Source organism: Petaurus breviceps, unplaced genomic scaffold (assembly GCF_028583685.1).
Source record: "Petaurus breviceps papuanus isolate PSGF00001 unplaced genomic scaffold, PetGlider_PUasm1.0 551, whole genome shotgun sequence".
Taxonomy (NCBI): Eukaryota; Metazoa; Chordata; class Mammalia; order Diprotodontia; family Petauridae; genus Petaurus; species Petaurus breviceps.
In genome coordinates this window covers 13227042-13247760 of record NW_027186372.1, presented here as the reverse complement: position 1 = coordinate 13247760, position 20719 = coordinate 13227042, and the positions used below count along the sequence as shown (strand labels likewise).

Here is a 20719-nt window from a genome sequence, read left to right as displayed (position 1 = left end):
CTGTGTGCCAGACACAGTGCCAGGTACCAAGATAAAAAGAGCTCTCCTCTCAAAGGGCTTATATTCTCTGGGAATATAAGAGGCCAAGCACAACAAGTAGCATTTTAATAAAGTTGTTTTTTTTTTTCACATGAAGAGACAGCATGCTATGGGGGGCCTCAAAGACAGGGAGACCTGAGCTCCAGTCTCACTTCAAAGAAATTCTGATATCATCCCTCTGCTTGATTTTAATTCCCTCTATCTGTATTGGACTTTTTTGTAGGCTAGAAGGAAATAAATGATCATCATTTCCCTTCTAAATGCTCTTTGTACACTTGAAGAAAGTAATCATGTCATTCTTTGCCTTCCTTAGACCCAAGGCTGACCCATTAATCCACAGGTTCTTAATCAGTCTGCTGCCCCAAACCTCTTCTCCAAATAATCTCTGTTGCATACAATCATAATGTAAGGAAATGCTAAATTTCACTTAGAAGTTAGTGAAAATAGAGGTGTCATCTTTTCCTATCCAAGTTCACAAATTCCCTGAAATCTGCTGTGGACCCTGAAGAACATATATATTAGCTGAATGTGTTGCTTTTCTTTGAAGACTGTACAGTTTCTCACTCATCCAATAGAAATTTATCAAGTGCCTATTGAGGTCCCTGAGGATTCAAAGAACAAAAATGAAAAAAAATCCCTGCCTTCAAGAAGCTTCCATTCTACTTGGAGGTATAACATGTTAACAGATAAGGATGCTAACAAGCCCTGGGATTAGGGAAGACTCACCATAGATGGTTGCACCTGAGCTGACCTTTGAAGGAAACTAAGAAGCCTCATCTCTATAACAAGAGAGTTCACATCTGGGGTGAACTCTTGGGTCCCTGTAAGGTCAAAGTCCACGATCCTTTGAACGCAGAGGGGGTAGCTTAGTGGCAGGGTAGAAGCTTGAGTCAGGAAGAAAGAATTCAAATCTGACCTCAGACACTTACTAGCTATGTGGCCCAGGGTCATTTAACCACTCTGTACCTCAGTTTCCTCATCTATAAAATGGAGATATTAGTAGTACCTTCCCTCACACCACTGCTGTGAGCCTCAAGTGAGATAATAACTGTAAAACTTTCCAAACCTTACAACTCCACATAAATGCTAGCTGTCATTATTATTGTTGTTAATATGCTATTCTATAATATAAAATGCTATTATTAAGGGTAGTATTAGCAACAATAACATATGTATCTAAGCAGCAGAAGCAAGGAAGGAATGCAATGCAGGCAAGACACAAAATAGCAAATTCAGAAAGCAATGAATAGGGAAGTTGGGCTGGAAGGTGGTGTCCATGAAGGGGAGTTATGTGACATAATTCTGGAGAGGTAGGCTGATGCAAGGTTGTGCAAGGCTTAAACTGTGTCAAGCTCAGCAGTTTGCATTTAATCCTAGAGGCAATAGAGAGCCACTGAGGGTTTTTGAGCCTGGGGTGGTTTGTTCTGTTTTCTGAAAAAATTATTTTGGCAGTTGTGTGGAAGATGAATCAGAGAGGGGAAATAAACTGGAAATAGGGAGGCAAGTTAGATAACTGATGCAATTATCTAGGTAAGAGGTAATGATGGCCTAAATTAGATTGGGATCCAAATGAATAGAAGGCCTGGATCTGACTTGTGAGTGAGTGGTGACCCAAAACTGGACATAATTCTCTAGTAGGGATCCAACTATTGCAGTATATAGAGGACACACTTCTTATTAGCTGGATTCTACTAAAGTATTTTTCCTTATCATAAAGATAACCAGGTTATCAGTTCCAAGGATAGTCTGTAACTGCCTGAGATTTTTTTTTTTGAGGCAAAATCTTTCTTAAATTTTCAGTCTTTTTTTAGGTGTGTCTGACTTTTCATGGCCCCACTTGGGGTTTTCTTGGCAAAGATACTGGAATGGTTTGCCATTTCTTCTCCAGCTCATTTTACAGATGAGGAAACTGAGGCAAACAGGGTTAAATGACTTGCCAAGTCACATAGCTGGCAAGTATCTGAGGCCAGATTTGAACTCAGGAAGATGTCTTCCTGACTCTAGGCCCAGAACTCTTAACCACTGTACCACCTAAATGGCACTCATTTTTTCAGGATGTTTCAGCATGTTCCCTAATGAAGGTAATAGAAGAGATTGCTTATTGATACCTTTTCCAAGCACAGTCTTCCTAATGCAGGCATCATATGAATTTTTAGGTAACTACTTTTATCCCTGGGCTGAGATTCAGAATTACCTACTGGTCTCCACTTTTCCCTCAGAATTCAAGTTCCAAAAGATGTCAGTCACTGGGAGTTTATGGGTTATGTGGGTTTGGGGTGAAGAAGTGATTCTCCCCTACTGGATGTTGAGTGGGGGGGGGGCAGGGGGTGTTACAGCATTTTCCATACCATCCTTTGGTGTTGTGGTGGTGATGATGACCATGTGACAACCTGACATTTATACAGCACTTAACTATGTGCCAGTTGAAGATATTAGTGCAAATGAGGGAGAACTTGTTAATCCTTCCAAATCTCCGTGCCGTCTTTCAAAGATCAATGAAATAAGGAGACCAGCCATATACTGAAAGCATTACGTTTTCCACTGACGTATTTTCTTTTTGCACGTATTTTAGTTTGGTGGGGTTATTATTTTATTTAGCGAAATGTCAAAGAGTGTGTTGCACTTGTTTTTGGTGTGTAAGAGGAATAATTAAAGTCTAGGAGAATTAAATTCAATGCCACATTAATATTACCCCTTCCCTGCTGATAATTTTTACATCCCAGTCACATTCAGGGTGGCTGGAAGGCGCGCAAGCAGCTTTACATGTACTTATCTGACTCTCTGCCCTTATTATATTTGATCAGCAAAGAGAAATCACAGAATAAAAAAAGCAGTGTGCCAAGATTCTAGATGCCCTAGGGTATGAGTTTATAGCTTTGTTATTTAAAAAAAAAAAACTAAATATTTTAAGCTTTGATTTAAAGAGGAAAGTTTCTGTGAGTTTAGTTTTGAGTATTAGAAAAAAAAATTTGGCATGTAATTAAACAGAAATTCATACCCAATTTATGCATTAAAAATGTCACCCTCTTCTTGTTTTCCAGGGCCCTGGACTCCAAAAAACAGCAGCATAGATAGCGGGGAAGCTGAGGTAGGAAGACGCGTCACCCAAGAAGTACCTCCAGGGGTGTTCTGGAGATCTCAGATTCACATCAGTCAGCCTCAGTTCTTAAAGTTCAACATTTCCCTCGGGAAGGATGCTCTTTTCGGCGTGTATATAAGAAGAGGGCTTCCACCATCTCATGCCCAGGTATGAAAATGCTTGGTAGGGATAAAAAAAAGTTAATATCCTTGTTAACAGAGTCAGTTCTTCTCGGCCTGTGGGTTATCCCTTGGGCTATCAGGTTAAGTCTTTCAAATGTCACGTATATTCTGTTGCAGATTAAAATGTCGGGATGACACCAGGCAAGATTCAGCCCTTGAATTTCTGGGTGCTTCTCTTCTGCTTGCTTTCTCTTAATTCTTTTATTGTTTTTGAGATCATTTCTGTTGGAGATGGGCTCCATCCAGAGTATTAGGGATGAAGTGATTAGGTTGGGTTTGTATGTCTCTTTCATTTTTCCTTTAATTCCATGTTGGTAGAGGAGGGGAAGGAAAATCTTCCAGTGGCTCTATCTCCGAGGCATATTAGTACCTACTGAACTATGCTTACGAGAAGAAATGTACTGAATCTAAGAAAAAAACATATGGTGTTTCCTTTCCACACTAATTCATGAAGCCAGTGGGCACAAAATAAAGAGGATTTAGAAAACGCATACATTTAGAAAGGGGAAAAAATACATCTTATCAACTCATCATGATCAAGTCAAGAGAAGATTTCAAAACCTGCCAGAAAAGTGTACATTTAGTAAACCACATTAAAGGAATTCAGAGTTTTGGAGGCTGGGATGATCAATGCAAGGACTGTGTTTTATTTTCGAACAGATGGGAATGCATAGGTTTTATATTACCTTGAACAGCATTTGCTGTAGGCAGAGATAAATAAGGTGGAATCACTGAGTCTTACTCATTCCACACAGTCTCATCTGCCCTATGGAGAGAGAGGCTAAGGAGAGAGGCACATCTGTGAGATGCCCCTTAGGCACAGGTACCTCATGGGATTGTTGTGAGGAAAGCATTTTGTAAACTTTGAAGCATTAAATAAATGTAGTCACTGCTTAGAAATGGTGGGGAATTTTTTCTTGGGGCCGGGGATGTTTGTTTGGAAAGGACCCTCTGCAAAGTCATTCAGTTTGGGGGACGTTTCTTATACTTTTTGCTACCAGTTATTTCACAGAAACACACTGGAGTATTTTCACCAGTGGAATAATCTTGTACTACTCAAGAGAGGTGTGCCTCTCTGCCTCTGGGGTCTTGTGGAAGGCTAAGGGAAGACCAGTCCTGAGACCCGAGACTTTCATTCCTTCAAGACTAGTAGATAAAAGGAGTTTGGATAGAGAAGCAATTTCTTCGCCCAGGCTGTTATAGCTACAGGGTGTTCCCTTAGCCAGTATTCCCTGTGCCACCTCTCTGGGCTCCTTTGAAGAATCTTGACTATTACTTGGTGCTGAAAAACTGATACTAGATGCTTCAGTAGATAGAAGTATGAGGACCCGAGTTTGAATCCTGCCTCAGATACCTACTTACTTGTGACTGTTGGCAAAGCACTTAACTGCTGTCTGCCTCAGTTTCCTCAACTGTAAAATGGGGTTAAGCATAGCACCTACCTCCCACGTTGTTCTGTGGATAAAATGAAATCATATTTGTAAAGCATTTAGCCTAGCAAGTAGTCAGTGCTTAATAAATGCACGTTTCCTTCTTGTATAAATGCACGCAGACAAGAAGATAACGCATTGGAAGTCTGGCATACTTGGAGATACATGGAATTGTGGTCTACCCACTTTCTGAGTAGTCCTGACTCTCAGTATCTAGAGTCTGTGTCAGTCTTTTCTCATTATCTTGCTATCAATCAGTTGGTCAATCCTTAAGCATTTATTATATAACTACAGGCACTCTGCAAGATGCTAGGGAAACAGAGACAAAAAAATACATCAGTCCTTGCCCTCAAAAAGCTAATATTCTCTCAGAGGAAATAATAGAAACTTATTCAAGTATTTACAGAATCTATGTAAGAAAAATACATGATGCCTTGGAGAACATTATTCCAAGGGTCATTCTAAAATTACTCTCTTCTAGGGACAGCCTCAAGCATGTTTTTGTTTTGTTTTGTTGCTTTTTTGGAAGGGGGAAGATAGGGCAGTTGGGGTTAAGTGACTTGCCCAAGGTCACACAGCTAGTTTCTTGTGTTAAGTGTCTGAGGTCGGATTTGAACTTAGGTCCTCCTGACTCCAGGGCCAGAGCTCTATTCACTAGATGCCCTTCAAGCATGTTTTAAGTAGAAATATATGCATATACTAAAGCTGAACATGTACCATGCCTTCCATACCACCTTCTACATAAGAACACACTCAACCAACATTTGTTCAGTGAATGCTAACATTAGTTTGTATGTAGGTTTGGCCACCAATTTGGAACAGTGTCTAAAATGATAAACTGATATTATGGATTCAAGCATAGTGCCTGATATATCGTGGATGCTTTATAAAGGCATGTGAAATAATAAATTGACTTTTTGACTGAAATCAGTCAAGCATTGGACTACAATGCTCAAAGACATTTAAGATGTTCAGCACGAGGGATAGTTTTGTAAAAATAAATAAATGACCATGAATGAATAAAAGAATTAACAAGTAAATAAATAAAAGACCTCCACCATTCATTCATTGCCCTACTACTCAATGATAATGGCGTTGATGGTGATGATGATAACTAACATTTATACAGCACTTTCTATGTGCCAGGCACTATGGTAAGTGAATTACAATTATTCTCTCATTTGATCCTCACTACAACCCTTTGAGGGAGGTGTCATGTGTCCTACAGTAAATAATCCTTTGCAGGGATAGGTAAGTCTTTCATGTCTGGAGCCATTGTAGGATTTCTCATTGTGATTGGCATAATCTGTCAGAGTGTGTAAATATGTTAAGATTGGCATTCTATCCAAGGTGACTCATTTAAAGTAGTCCCATGTGTGTGTGTGTGACAGAGAGAGAGAGAGAGAGAGAGAGAGAGAGAGAGAGAGAGAGAGAGAGAGAGAGAGAGAGAGAGAGAGAGAGAGAGGGAGAGAGGGAAGGAGGGAGGGAAGGAATGAGAGAGGGAAACAGAGAGAGTCAGGGGGGAGAAGGAGAGATAAAGAGAGACAGAGAGGGTGAGACAGGGAGGGAAGGGAGAGGGGTGGGGAGAGGGAGAGACAGACAGAAATAGAGAGACAGAGAAAGGGGAAAAGAGAGAGAGAGACAGACAGACAGAAGGACAGGGAGGAAGAGAAGAGACAGAGACAGGACAGGAGGGGGAGAAAGAACTTCTTGTGGCTAGGTTGTGTGAATTGGATTGCTTAAACTGTTACGTATTCTTAAACAAGGATTCTCAGTAGTGAAGAGTTTCTTTTCTTACCTTTGATCTCTCAAACTTCAGATTCTTGGATACAGAATATGAATAGAGAGATAATGAAAAGAACAAAGGTCTAGCAACCTAGTCATATGCCTCTCATGTCATTAAGACCTGAATCCATGAAATGTTCGGGGGGCTTTGTTTCATTTTAAGGTGAATTATTAGATACTCAGTACATAAAGGACATTATTTTTGTTCATCAAGCAAAGAAATTGAAACTTAGGTACACTTTTTTAAATCATCAAATTTTATTTTTAAAACACAAACTTCAAAATACTGACTCTTTAGTCAGACCTTTCTCTTTTGCCCTAACAAAACTATACAACATTCTCAGCTTTATATTCTTAGCTAAAAAAAGGATCTCCCCAGCTGGTCTTTACTGCCTTAGTGGTACTCTATACTATGAAGCTAAGGCAATGAAAACTGGTGGTCAGGGTGGTATTCCTTAAAATTTTTTAATTTAACTGCTTTTCTTTCCTGCCTGAATTCAGTAAAGTCATGTACTGATGCCTGAGCCACAGAAAACAAAGTGACCAAAGGTGTCAAAGGACTGTACCCAACTGTGCTGTACTACCCACCTGTAGCCAGCTGGGGTCCTGACAGTGCTAGAGGTTCCTGGGGGTAGGAAGGAGGACAAAAAGCCACAGACTGCGATAGGAACTAGGATCTGCCGAGAAGAAGCTCCTTTGTGGCAGAGTAGACAGCACCAGTGGAGAGAGCTCAGAAAGAGGGTCATAGCGGGACCCTGGACTGCTTGGGAAACCAAGTTCTCTACTCATCTCCTTCTTCCTCCCACACCCAGAGCCTTATAGAAGTAGAGGAGAAAGATTTGGTGTGAAGAAGAAAAAGAAAACCGAGCAGTGATACCGATAGCTATGGTAACTAGGGTCCCCGCAAACTGGAAAAGTTGTCCCTGATCCCAACAGGTTCCAGATGCTGAGATTCTTCCCCACTGTCAGAAAGCTACTGGGACATTAGGTTGTGCTGGGTCACATCTGGTACATACTGTACATGTGCCTATGACTGAATGTGGAGCCTTAGGTTATAATTATGATTGTGTCTCTGCCTCACTTTGTGATGTTGAACAAGTCACTTTCTAAGCCTCGGTTTCTCCTCTGTAACAGGGGGACTCTGGACTAGGAGATCTCTGACATACCTCCCTGCTCACATGGTTTCTAGTTCTAACCTCAAAATTTAAGAACTATATTTTCATTAATGTACATCTCATCAGGGCCTTCAAAATACTGGCTGTTCTTACCATGTTTTGTATATAGCCTGACAGAGTATAAGATGACATTATCCTCTAGATTGCATTTAGATAAAAATCATCACTATCAAAAGGTGAACCTTCTTAAGATTTCTGATATGAGGTAAATGTTCACTGAACAACTGACTATGAATTAGGTTTCAAATACTGAATAAGGTCCTGGAAGGATTCCCTACCCTCATGAAGTTTGTACTCTGACATCTGGGATAAGATGTATGCATTAAACCATAACAGTCTATTAGCTATAATGCTGAAAGTAAAGTGTGTAAGAGCATGTGAAAGGTGTAAGGCAAAGTCTAGGAAGGAAAATTCATTTCCACCTGGAGGTAATTGAGGAACGTTTCATGGAGTAGGCAACATTTGGGCAAATACTTGAGGAATGGATAGAATCATAGAATCATATATGTAAATCTAGAAAGAACCTCAGAGGTCTGTTTCCTTTATTTTACAGATGAGGAAATTGAGGCCAAGAGAGGTTAAGTGACTTGCCCAGGGTCACATAACTTTTAAGTTACAGTGCTAAGACTCAAACCCATGTTCCCTGTCTCCATGTCTAAAGTAATGCCTACTTAACCAGCCCCTTAATTCCTGAATGGGGGTAGCCAGTGCTTCACGTTTCTAAGTGAATCCCAGACCTCCCAAAGATTCTCAGCCTTGACTCAAGTAACAGAACAGTTCAGATTAGGAGAAACAATATGACCTGGCTACTATACTGGACATCAATAGAAAACACATAAACTGTTACTGTAAGTTAAGAACTTGGGTGGTTAAAACAATGAGTGAGTTCACTTGACGGTTCATCACTGATCACTACTGATATGTCAAGCTGGGTAAAATCCTTTGTGAGAACAAGTCAATAATCAGCAAATTAGGTACATGATTAACCGGAGACAACAAGATGCAGTTACCGCCTGGGAACCCTGCTGGGACTTCACCTTCTCAGGATTACTGTTTAGCAAATATTAAAAAATGCCTCATTTAGTCACTCAAGCTGATGTACCGGTGAGTTCTATATCTTCCAGGGGTAACCTTATAGTCTTTTTAGTGGGTATGCATCTCAAAAGAGGGAGAACAATATAAGTTTGAATGGTGGATGAACTAGAAAAAGAAACCATCATTCCTGAGTGCTTTTAAGCCAAGATGTGCTTCTGGGTTGTATAGCAGAAAATCTGTAAAAAACAGACTTTAAAAAAAAAAAAAAGGAAAGGGGTGGCTAGGTGGTACAGTGAATAGAGCACGGGCCCTGGAGTTAGGAGGACCTGAGTTCAAATCCAGATTCAGACACTTAACACTTACTGGCTGTGTGACCTTGGGCAAGTCACTTAACCCCAATTGCCCTGCCTTCCTCCAAAAAGCAAAAAAAAAATGTAAAAAAATAAAAAGGAAAATATTAAGGGACCACAAATTTTATCCTACTTATAATGGATAAGTAAAAAGCATGGCATATAAGGAATATATAGAATAAAGATACATCGAATTAAGCAAACATTATCAGTGACCGTCAGTGAATTTTTCCTGACATTTTTTAAAACTATAGACTACCATTAGTGATGTTAGCTTTTGCTAGCCCTGGTTTATATCTTTCCAATTCAAGGCTTTATTTGAAAATGGTCTGTCTCTTTCTCCTTCCTTCCTTTCTTCATCCCTCCTATCCTCCCTCCCTTTTTCCAGTCTTTGCCTGAGTAAGTAACTCTGCTCATGTTTTCAATTCTAAGTAGAAATAATTTGAATTACCCAGCAACCTGGATGCTCATTTGATTCTTTGAATATCCCTGATACCTTAGTGCTGGGCTGCTTCTGCTCCTGCTGTTGTCTCTGCCTTATTGGAGTCTGACTTGGGTAATTATCAAGTCAGAAATGACTTCTCTCTCTCTCTTTTCCCTGCCCTCCCCAGCCTCCTTACACTTCAGCTTGGTGCTTAGCACCATGGGGTGGTGCCCTGCAAGCTAAAATGGGAAGGGAATTCATGTTTGTTCTGCTGTCAGTTTGTGTATCACATCAAATACTAATTCACAGAATTCACTAATGAGATATTTAATCTCATTTTTTAAGGAGGATAGTTTTACAAACACAATCTCAGGTCTTTATTGACACTCTGGGACCTAACATAGGTTAGGCTAAGGAGATTTTATGAAATCTGTAAAAGCCTCGATTTCCGCAGAAGTAGATGCAAAGTGCCCCGAAAAGCAGACATACCTCCAAAGGCCCTTTGTATCCGTTGTTGGTGTCCAAGGGTACCCCACAGCAATCTGTGCCAATTAGCATTTGCCCACATATCTAGTTATCAAGCAGCAAGATCTAAGACAGGCATAAGGGCACTTCTGGCATTTTCTTTTGAAGAAACCATGTTCAAGTTTATTGAGGAGGAGATCAAGGGATCCTAGACAAAGGACTAAAAGGGAACTTTTCCAATCTAACCCCTTCATGTTATAGTGGAGGAAAATGAGACCTAGAAAAGTCAGACAAGGCTGCATTGGTAGTAAAAGCAGAGCAGGGATCGGAACCCCCCCCCCCTCCTGTGACTCACACTATCCATATGATCTTAGACAAGTTGCTTATCCTCCCTGACAATAAAATGAGCTTGGATTCTCTGGCCTCTGTGGTCCCTTCCAGCTCTTTTTGTACCGTCCAGTGATTCCAGCTTTTCACTGCACCACACAGCCTCTTAAGGAGGAAACTTTAAACCGTATCTCCAGAAGGCAGAGGTTCTTGTCCTTTGAATCTTAAGTGATAGCAAACTGGAAAGACAGGAGAGCTCTGTATGTGTAAGGTCAGTGTAGAGCAGTGAATATGATTTATATTTTCTTGACTAAACTGCCAAGCTATACAATGCCAAATCATTGGCATTTTTTAAGTGAATCTATGCTGGAATTTCAATCCATTAAGGTCTATAAAGGTGCAAAGTTCCCAAAATGGTTATGTGCAGGAAACTAGAGCATAAAAACAAAAGACAGACAGAACCTGAGAAACTATTCAAACTTTTTAAGCTGAGGGAAAGTCCAGGTCATACTCCTGAGAGCAGAATCACTACCCACAATGGTTCTGTTCTTCTATGCACCCAGGCATTCATTCTGTGGCTGGAAGCCTTCACGGTTTGTTCCCCTATTCTCAAGGATGCATTTGATTTATTTTTACATCTAGCCCACACGAGACACTCCTATTGATTCTGGAATGGCACGGAGCCAGATGTGACATTTTTGATAAACCATTGGATAAAGACAATTAGATGAGAACGTGCAGTAAATAAAGAATCACATAGGCAAGGCAACAAGAGGTGAAGTATTGATTTAGCTGGCCTTGCGGTAGAACAGATCTACATTTTGGGATGGCCTTGAGACTGTTATTAGCTTCACTGACCCAGACTGGGTATACCATAGTCAGGTGACTCATCTGGTCTTCAGAGAAATCTCTTCCAGCATTTCTCTGGGTTTAATCAGATGGACAACACAATTACCTAGTGACCTTGTGGGGAGGACTGAAATGTGAATAAGAGAATTCCCTACTGCTAAGCATGGTACATGTCTACTTTGTGACGTCTGTGTCGCCTTCCTGACTCTGAGGCACCATGATTCTGTCATAGAGCTGTCATGATTTAACTTAAAGCTATGCCTTTCCTTAGCTGTTGCTTAAAATCGAGGGCAAAGCTTTATCTCTTAGGATTGACTTATCCAGGCAAGGACTGAGTAATGCCAGATGGTTATAGGTGAAGGCCCTGGAAGTGCTGGTATATGCATTCCTGTGTTCATTTGTCCCACTTTCACGACCTTGTCTGCAAACCCAACACAAAAGCACATTATTAAATGGAAAGGAAATGTGGCCAAGCATCGAGATGTTTTGAGCTGCTCTCATTTTGAGTATGTGCCTAGTGGCTTTTTGTCTCCTTTCTAGAAAGTAGCATTTTCAATGGATTTTAGAACTAAATCAGGCCAACCACACAGGTAAATTGGCAGCTGTTCTCTGCAAGACTGAGGATATCGCTCTTTGCTCCTACAAAAAGGGACATAATGAAAGAATACAGCAAAGAATTCTACCAGTGTAGTCACACCCAAAGAGGGGGGACGTGGTGCAAATGTTGGAGTACAAGCCAGTCTTTTTTGGAAAGGTATCAGTTTCTGTTCCTCGCTCTCTTTCGTCTGTTTTGTGTTCCTGTGTGGGACTGGCACAATGAGTGACGAGTGAGTGGTTATGGCTAAGAAACATAAAGGTGGATTCTCCTTAACACAAGTTTATGATCTCCCTCTCGGACCTGGAGGGTGAGCACCCAGAACGATCCTTTGCAGCTGTGCCCAATTGGCATCTTGCAGGGAATATGGAGATTGAAGACTGGTCAGGATGCGAAGTCTTGCAACTGTCATAGGAGGCCACAGTGATGGAAGGGCAGAACGCCTGCCGAGGAGCTGGCCGTGGTACTGAAGAGGTTGTCTTTCCTGTACCTTGGACTAGTACTTCCTCTCTTTGAAAGAGAGAAAAGAAATTGTGCTTAGCTTTAATGAGGAGAATTCCTAGTGCACTTTGCCACGGGCATTGCTGGAAGCAGAAAGATATGTACAGGCCCCTTTGAGTGACCTGCTCTTGCTAAGTCACTCCCACGATCACTGGATGAGACCAGAGACCCTGTGGCTAATATGGCTTCAAGCAACCCGTACTCGTGCATGCTGTTCCCCTTCAATCCTACCAACTGCTGAGTTTGCCCTGCCATCTGAGGTAGAAGCAACATCAGACATAGAGGAGGCAGAGGAGGCTGCCAGCACCAGGAGAGGAGAACAGCATGCCGTCAGAGAGAAATGTCAGCTTTTATTGCTTTCCTTTTCCATGTCGACCCTTAGTGAACACATGTTCCAAGTAGCAATAAAGTTATTTCCCCCCTTTTTCCAAGGGTCTTGGACCCAAGAACAACATCTTCCCAAAGAGTAATGACCTCCATTAACCCTGCCCTCCTTTGCAGGTGTATCTTTGTGTAGATGGCAGGGAACATCCCTGATACAAGAATGTGATATACTGGAAAGGATTGACAACTTACCTTCCAGGAAAAAAAATTAGTGACATTGTGTGTACCTCTCTGCTCTAGTTTAATTTATTCCCCAAACCACTAAGTTTTCTTCATTACAACCCCTTCATAGTCTCTGTCAAGAGGAAGAGACGTTTATAATTGGATAAGTCAAATATTTTCTGCAGTTTGTTTCTTTGTCTCTTGAGCTCCTGTAAAAGTTGCATTTCATGTCACTTTGTGAATGACTGATGATTCTGAGGCACATGACACGCTAACGTTTTTCAAAGAGTGGAGAAACTAAAGCAAAGAGGGTAGGGGCTTTTTTGATTGTTTTTTTCATGTTACTACCACTTTCCCCACTCATTCTGTGTATTGAAGCAAAAAATAATTGCAGTCTGCCCCAAGCAGCCATGAAGCCAGACACAATATACCCTTTCCTCTTTGGGAAAGGGACTGTGTGGCTATAAGCTGCTTTTGTTATTGGATAGTATGGACATAAAGTAGCGTAAGCTTAAGACAAGTACAGTGCAGTTTCCCAAATCTCTATTCTATACCTGAGTTTCCTTGAGTTTAGCAGCACAGCCAATTGTAATTGTTTTCCATCAATGAATTGCCCATCTATAATGTCATTCCATTAAGATGTAACACTAGCAAAGAGTGGGCCACTGGAATGTGGCCTCCTTCTAAAGTTAGCCAGTCTGCCAAGCCAGCTGGTCAGGCTGAGACTTAACAATTCTAGAATGCAGAGCCTCTCTTGAACCAGATGCTTCCCAAGCAAACTGACTGCTTCCAGTCCTGGAATGCAAACTTGATGACTTTCTGGGTTGACTCGTTCAGTCTTCAGGAGTTCCCATGCCTTTCCTGTAACCTAAGTGTGGTTATCTGTGTTGCGCCTCATTGCACTGTGGACTTTCCACAGTCACCTATGGGATAAATTGAATTTGAGGGAAAAGTGCGTATATCTGTGTCCTTAGTGAAAAACATCTGTTGATATTGTAAAAACATTCTGAAAACACATCATGTTCTAGGTGGGTGTGTGCTCTAGAAAGAAAAAGAAAACCATAAGGATATGAATTCAGGGGAGATTAAGGGATCCCCTGATTTGAGTCATATGAAGTAGATAAACTTTTGCTAATAATCCCACTGTGAAATGACAGTGATGGAATCATGTTTGTTTCAGGAAAAAAAAATCTTCCAGGTAATCTGAAACTGTTTCTTCCTCATGAACAAAGGGAAGGACTTTGAGAAGCCAGATGAAGTATCTGTATTTACATCTATCTAGCTATCTATTTATCTAAAATATATGTATATATTTCCAATGTCCTTAGTAAAATGTCTTGAGTTTTTTTTCCCCCTAAGTGACTTGATTAGTCAAGACTAGGTGTCCCCTAAGTCTGAACTTTCATGGTCTATGGCTAGTCAATCCACTCACAGTATAGCATACAAGTGATCTCGTTCTCTACAGGTTCCCTCATGGGGGTGATATGAGGGTGATATGAGAGACCCCCCAAAAAATGAAGTATTTTCCTACAAGTAATTCATGGAAATTTAGTTTCTTTGGTCAGAGTCTTAAGTTGATTTAGAAAGCAAATGTCTTTCTAGTCTGAAAAAGCAACATGTTTGCCTCAGAGTCCTCATCTGTAAAATGGGGATGATAATAGATCCAACCTTCTAGAGCTATTGTAAGGATCGAGTGAGATATTTGTAAAGTACATAGCACAGTGGACGACACATAGTAGGTGCTATATAAATGCTAACTGCCATCATCATTATCATTGTTATTACTATTATTATTATTATTATTATTATTATTTTAAATCATTTATCTCAGTCTTTAAAGTCTAACCTCCCACTTTCAGCCATGACTAAAAATCAATTAGGTAGAAAGAGATTAAACACATATATAACTTTCACTCTTTGTAGATAAAATGTCCCTTCCTGAGGCACAGCTGTTACTAGTTGACCCACTGAAACAAGAGAGCCAACCCCATTCTTACTTTATTTACCTTGACTAGGAAGTTTCCAAAAAGATTTGGGTTTGAGCTCCTTGTACATCCCTGGACTAATACTTGCTTTTGGGAACAAAGGGAATAGGGAAGGAAATTAATTAATCCCATAGTGGGAATTTGCTTTCATTAAAAAATTCAAAAATTGGAATTCTTAAAAATGCTCCCTTAAATGCTCCAACATGTCTTTGATGTGAAATGATACATGCATGGTGGTCAGGAGACTGCCCTACTACAGCCTGTGGCACTTACTTCCTGTCTCCCTAACTAGAAATCAGTATCTTTGATCCTCCCTCTCCTGAATCACATTTATAAAACGTGTCACAAATCCTATCATTTCTTTCCCCAATAAATTTCTCTCAAATTTTGATACCCTCCATCTTTACTCCTAATGCTGTTGCCTACCCCAAACCCTTACCACTTCACCTAGCACTGCAGTGATTTTTCTGAACGATCTTTCTCACTAATTTGTCCTGTCTGACATTATCAAAATCATCATCCTAAAGCACTCCTTTTCTCATACCATTCAGCTGGTCAAGAATCCCCAGTGACTCCCCATTGACTTCCACAGCAAGCTCAACTGCTCCCCAGGTTGCCATGTCCTCTCCTTGCTGTGGCCTCCTACATGTTTCCTGTACATACAGAACTTACTTCTCCATTCCCACCTTTGCTCACATTCTTTCTTCCACTTGGAATCGTCTTTATCCCATTCGGAATGTTCTTATCCCCCTCCACCCATTATAAATCTATCCAATTTTCAAAGCTTAGGTCAAATCCTAGCTTCTCAGTAAGCTTTTTCCTGCTATTCCAACCTGCACAGATCTCTCCATGCCCTAAACTATTGGACCTTTTTGTTAGTAACACACAGTTAAGCATTTTGTTTCTTCTACAAGGTTGTAAATTCCTCCTTGAGGACAGTACTCTGTTTAAATGTAAGTACTTTGCAAACCTCAAAATTCTATACAAATGTCAGATAGTATTAGCATCATCAGCAACATCAAATCTCTTTGGTAGCTTCACAATATTGGATATGTAGTAGATATTCAAATATATTTGATTGATTGTCAGAGAAGGGGGAAGAAAGAGGCATTGGATATGTGGGATCTGTCTCTTTATTTCACATGCAATTTCTTTCTCTTCTAACAGTATGACTTCATGGAGCGCCTGGATGGCAAAGAGAAATGGAGTGTGGTAGAGTCTCCCCGGGAACGCCGGAGCATCCAGACACTGGTCCAGAATGAAGCTGTGTTTGTACAATATTTGGATGTAGGTCTATGGCACCTGGCCTTTTACAATGATGGCAAAGACAAAGAAATGGTTTCCTTCAACACAGTTGTCCTAGGTATGTGTAAGAGTTGATTTGGTAATCTTACTTTTGGGGTACTGCTGTTAATGCCTCCATCCACTTGACACAAATACATTCCCTAAATAGTTACTATTTTGCATATTACAAGAAGCTGAAATCTATAAACCACAACTAAGTCAAAGTATAGATGATTATATAATGAGCTGTTAACACCCTTAAAAAAAATTTGGGAACAAAGCCTCAAAATAATTATTCCGAGAATTCCATTCAGCTTTCAAAGTGATTTTTTCCTAAAGTGCAGGTCTCACCATATCTTATACACACACACACACACACACACACACACACACACACTCAATAAACTCCATTGATTACCTATGACCTCTAAGATCTAATACAAAATGTTCTTATTAACATTCAAGGCCCTTTATAACCTACTCCTCCCCCCACCCATACACCTTTCCATTCTTCTTATACCTTACCTCTCTCCCCTCCCCAGGTACTCTTTGATTTGGTGTCCCTGGCCTCCTTAATGTTCCACAAATGGTAGACACTCCATTTCTTGGCTCTGGACATTTTCCCTGGTTGTGCCCCATACCTGGAATTCTCTCCATCCTTATATCCTGTCTCCTGCCTTTCATTCAAATCCCAACTAAGATCCCACCTTCTACAGGAAGCCTTTCCCAGTCCCTCCTAATTCTAGTGCCTTCCCCTTGATGATTTCCTCTTTATCCTATTCCTTGCTGATACATTTTTGTTTGTTTACTGTCTCACTCATTAGATTGTGAGATCCTTGAGGGCAGGGGCTATCTTTTGCCTTTACATCCCCAGTGTTTAGCACAATGCCTGGCTATTGACTGACTGACTGACTGACATTCACTCAAGAAAGTAAGAGAGAGCAGAGAAATGATATCTTTCTTTAAGAGCCCTTCAGTGAATGCATAAAATAGGGGTAAGCGACCAAATAAATTTCTTAGGGTTCTGTGTTAGCATCAATCCTAAGCATTTTAATGTATATTCTTTAATGCATATGAATTTTGTAAAATTCATATTCTCTGTTTTATCTTCCTTCTGTTGAGCCAAGAAGTACCTGCTTTTCATGACTTTTGCCATCTGAAAATGTCCAAACCCAGAAGATAAGCCTTTTCAGTCGTTTCTCACAAATGCTTTTTAATTCATTCCATGGTTAAGAACTGGTCTTCTGATTGGTACCAGAGCTCCTGAAGCACCATCTGCTTCCTGAACAACAGAAGATGACTCCTAATTCAGGAAGCATTTCCTTGCTATGGGCACAATTTCAGTGTTTCAGAACCAGACAGACTTAATATGGCATATATGACTGAGCCTTGAAGTCAGTCCCTGTCTCTTCTATTATAGGAAAATTCCTGATACCTAGGTGGTAGAAATGTTCCTCCTCCTTTCTGGAATTTTCCAAACCAGTTAGGAACTTCAATTTCTTCTGTGACGTGATTAAAAAAAAACATTCCACGGCAAAGGAAAACTACAAGGTCATATTATATGTAAAGAGATAAGAACATCACTGAAGGAATTGATACAGGACCGATTTTAAAACTAATAGAAACAACTGAAATAAAACAAATTTGCTTTGGGTTAAGGGTCCTTATATATGCAAAGAGTGTGATGTAAAATGATTTCCCTTTAGTAATCCTGGGTTTATACCAAGAAAGTATGTAGCATACACACCAGTGCTGATGAGTAGGATTTGAAACAAATCTAGACAAGTTATTAGTAAGTAAGCCCATGGTCAACAAACTCCTTAGCAGCAGAAACAAGTATGGTACATGCCCGTCAATGTCACTCTGTTGTCCTTTGAAGAGGAAACCTATCCATGAACTCATTTGTTTCAAATACTGTGATCTTCTTATACTTAGGTTTGCAAGTAAAATAATCCTAGCAATTTTTTTTGGTGAATTTGATTTCTATCCAGATTGGGTTTTTTAAATCACCTTAATAGAAGATTGATTAAGAGCTGAATTATCTCAATAATTCTTTAATCTCTTCATTCATTTTGCTCTTATGGGCATATATTGTATTTTTCTATCCTTAGTAAAGGGTAGTAAAAGTGGCATGGTGGATAGAGCACTGGGCCTGGAGTCAGGAAGACCTGAGTTAAAATGTGTCCTCTGACACTTATTAGTTGTGTGACCCTGGGCAAGTCACTTAACCTCTGTTTGCCTCAGTTTCCACCACTCTAAAATAGAGATAATAATAGCATCTACCTCACAGGATCGTCAGTGAGGGTTCAAGGAAATAATATTTGTAAAGCACTTCACTCAGTGCTTGGCAGATAGTAAGTTCTTTCCTTCTTTCCTTAGTCCATTACCTTTACTTTTCCTATTGGAGGCAAGATCCTAAGAGAATTTCCCTTGTCTGCGCTATCTTATGAGGAAAGCCAAAGGTAACAGGTCTAATAGTTGGGTAGACAGAGAAATGATAGTAATTGGCAAAAATAAGGAGGAAAGAACAGTGTTTAATTCCATTCCAAGGTTCTCTCTCACAAGTATTATTATCAGAACTTTCTCCATCAAAAGGGAACAGGGAACTGAAAGTGTGATATGAAACAGAAGAAATGATGTTAGATAAGTGTTAACTACTAATCACATTAAATATGCCTTTGAATTCATGGAAAAATCCTTTATGCACTCCAGAGAGAAAGAGTAGACTTATTCCATAGATAGACTTTCTCTTCAGAAAAATAGAATTTTTTTTCATTTTATGCTTTAGATCATCCTGTGACTTAGCTTCTTTTGAGAAAGGTCACTCTTGAAGAGACCTACTCAACCAATGCAGATCTGTGCCAGCTCTGTAAATTAGAGTATTAGAAAGATGCCTTAGGCCCTGAAAGGTTATGTGATTTGCCAGGGTCACCCAACCAGTGTATGTCAGAGGTGACACCTAATCTTTGTCTTGCTAACTCAAGACTTGCTCTCTACAATGCCATGCTGTCCATCTCAATACTGTTCATTTCCATTTCTATAGGCTTTAAAGTTTACAAAGTATTTTATATACAGGGTGTCCCAAAAATCTTAGTGCCATTTTCAGCTGTTAGGGCTTAGTGTGGTTTTTGCTGAAGTACAGTTCTAAGGCCTAACAGCTGAAAATGGAACTGAGACTTTTGGGACACCCTCAGCATTGTCTTAGGACCCCTAAAGATTCAAATCCTCGACCTACTGTTTATGTATTACCTGTGTGACCTTGGGCAAGGCTCTTCACCTTTCTGAGCCTCACTTTCCTCACATGTAAAGTCAAGAAGGGGGGGGGTAGAAGGAGGCTGTACAAGTTGACCTCAGAGGTACTCTAAATCTATGATCCTCTGAATACAGATAGAAACCCAGTGAGGCAGGTACTATTACTATCCACATTTTATAGATGAGAAAATTGAGGCTCAGCATTGTGGCCCTGTGCTACAAAGCTAGTCATTGTCATAAGGCAAGAAACTAACCGCAATCTTCATAGGTTCCACCATATTTGGTTCTGCCATTGTGGAGTTGGTTTAACCCAGGCTTACTCACTCATAGAGTTACCAAGATTTGTCTGATATTGCACTCATCCCAGCTGATGCTAATATGTTGTTCCCCTTTCTAAAGACTTAACTGTAGTAGAAAACACAGAAAACTTATTCTGGATAAGTGGGTACATGTTTTCACAAATGAATTAATGAAAAAATACTTATTAAACTTTTACTATGTGCCAAACACAGTGCTGACCCCAAGAGATACAAATCTGAAAATGGAAAAGTCTCTTCCTTCAGGAGCTTCCATTCAGTGTTTAGAGATAATGCATAAAAGGGAATACTAGCCAGGGAGAGGTATTCTGACTTGAAAAGTCACAGGAAAGATGGAAGCCATGAGGAAGTAAATTGGCATGCCCTGTCTAGTAGCAATGGGAATGTTGGTTTGATCAATATTCCCAAACTAAAGAAGAGACATGAGGATGTGAGGTTTTGTATATGGATGGCATCAGGGCACAGCTCCTTCTTGCTAGATATTGTGATGATACACACCATCAGGACGGCACAACCTCCCAAATAGGAATTAAAGAGCTGAAAGGGTTAACTGTGACAGGGCATGATCTTCTATCCAGAAGGAGTAGTGGCAGGGGCTTGATGGGAAGTATGGCTGAGCTCCACAGACAGAATTGTCCTGTGTAAATAAGGAAGGGAGGATAGAAAAAAGGTACAATAGCAGAGTGGAGAAAATTCCTTTTAATCTTACCAAGTCACTAGAATTCAGTAGGACCAACCTTTCATTCATGAACTGCAATGACATCAGAAATGTCTTTTAAAAATAAAGAATCCTGGGGCATCCAGGTGGCTCAGTGAATAGAGTATCAGTCCTGGAGTCAAAAGGATCTGAGTTCAAATTTGACCTTACTTGACACTTACTAGCTTGTGACCTTGGGCACTTAACCCCAATTGCCTTGCTTTCCCCCCCTCCAAAAAAGATTTAAAAAAAAAATAAAGAATCAGGGTGGCTAGGTGGTGCAGTGAATAGAGCACCAGCCCTGGAGTCAGGAGGACCTGAGTTCAAATGTGGCCTCAGACACTTGACACAATTACTAGCCGTGTGACTTTGGGCAAGTCACTTAACCCCAACTGCCCTCCA

The 20719-nt window shown here is 40.3% G+C and overlaps 1 protein-coding gene across 7 annotated transcripts in view; it reads left to right on the top strand.

The window, feature by feature from the left end:
* TENM2 (teneurin transmembrane protein 2) overlaps positions 1-20719 on the top strand; it is a 417254-nt gene that overhangs the window by 245039 nt on the left and 151496 nt on the right. For all 7 annotated transcript variants that reach the window (XM_069102413.1, XM_069102414.1, XM_069102411.1 and 4 more), the window contains 2 exons: positions 3081-3286; positions 15935-16130. In XM_069102413.1, coding sequence (XP_068958514.1) covers positions 3081-3286; positions 15935-16130 — 402 coding nt within the window. The remainder of the gene's footprint in view (positions 1-3080; positions 3287-15934; positions 16131-20719) is intronic.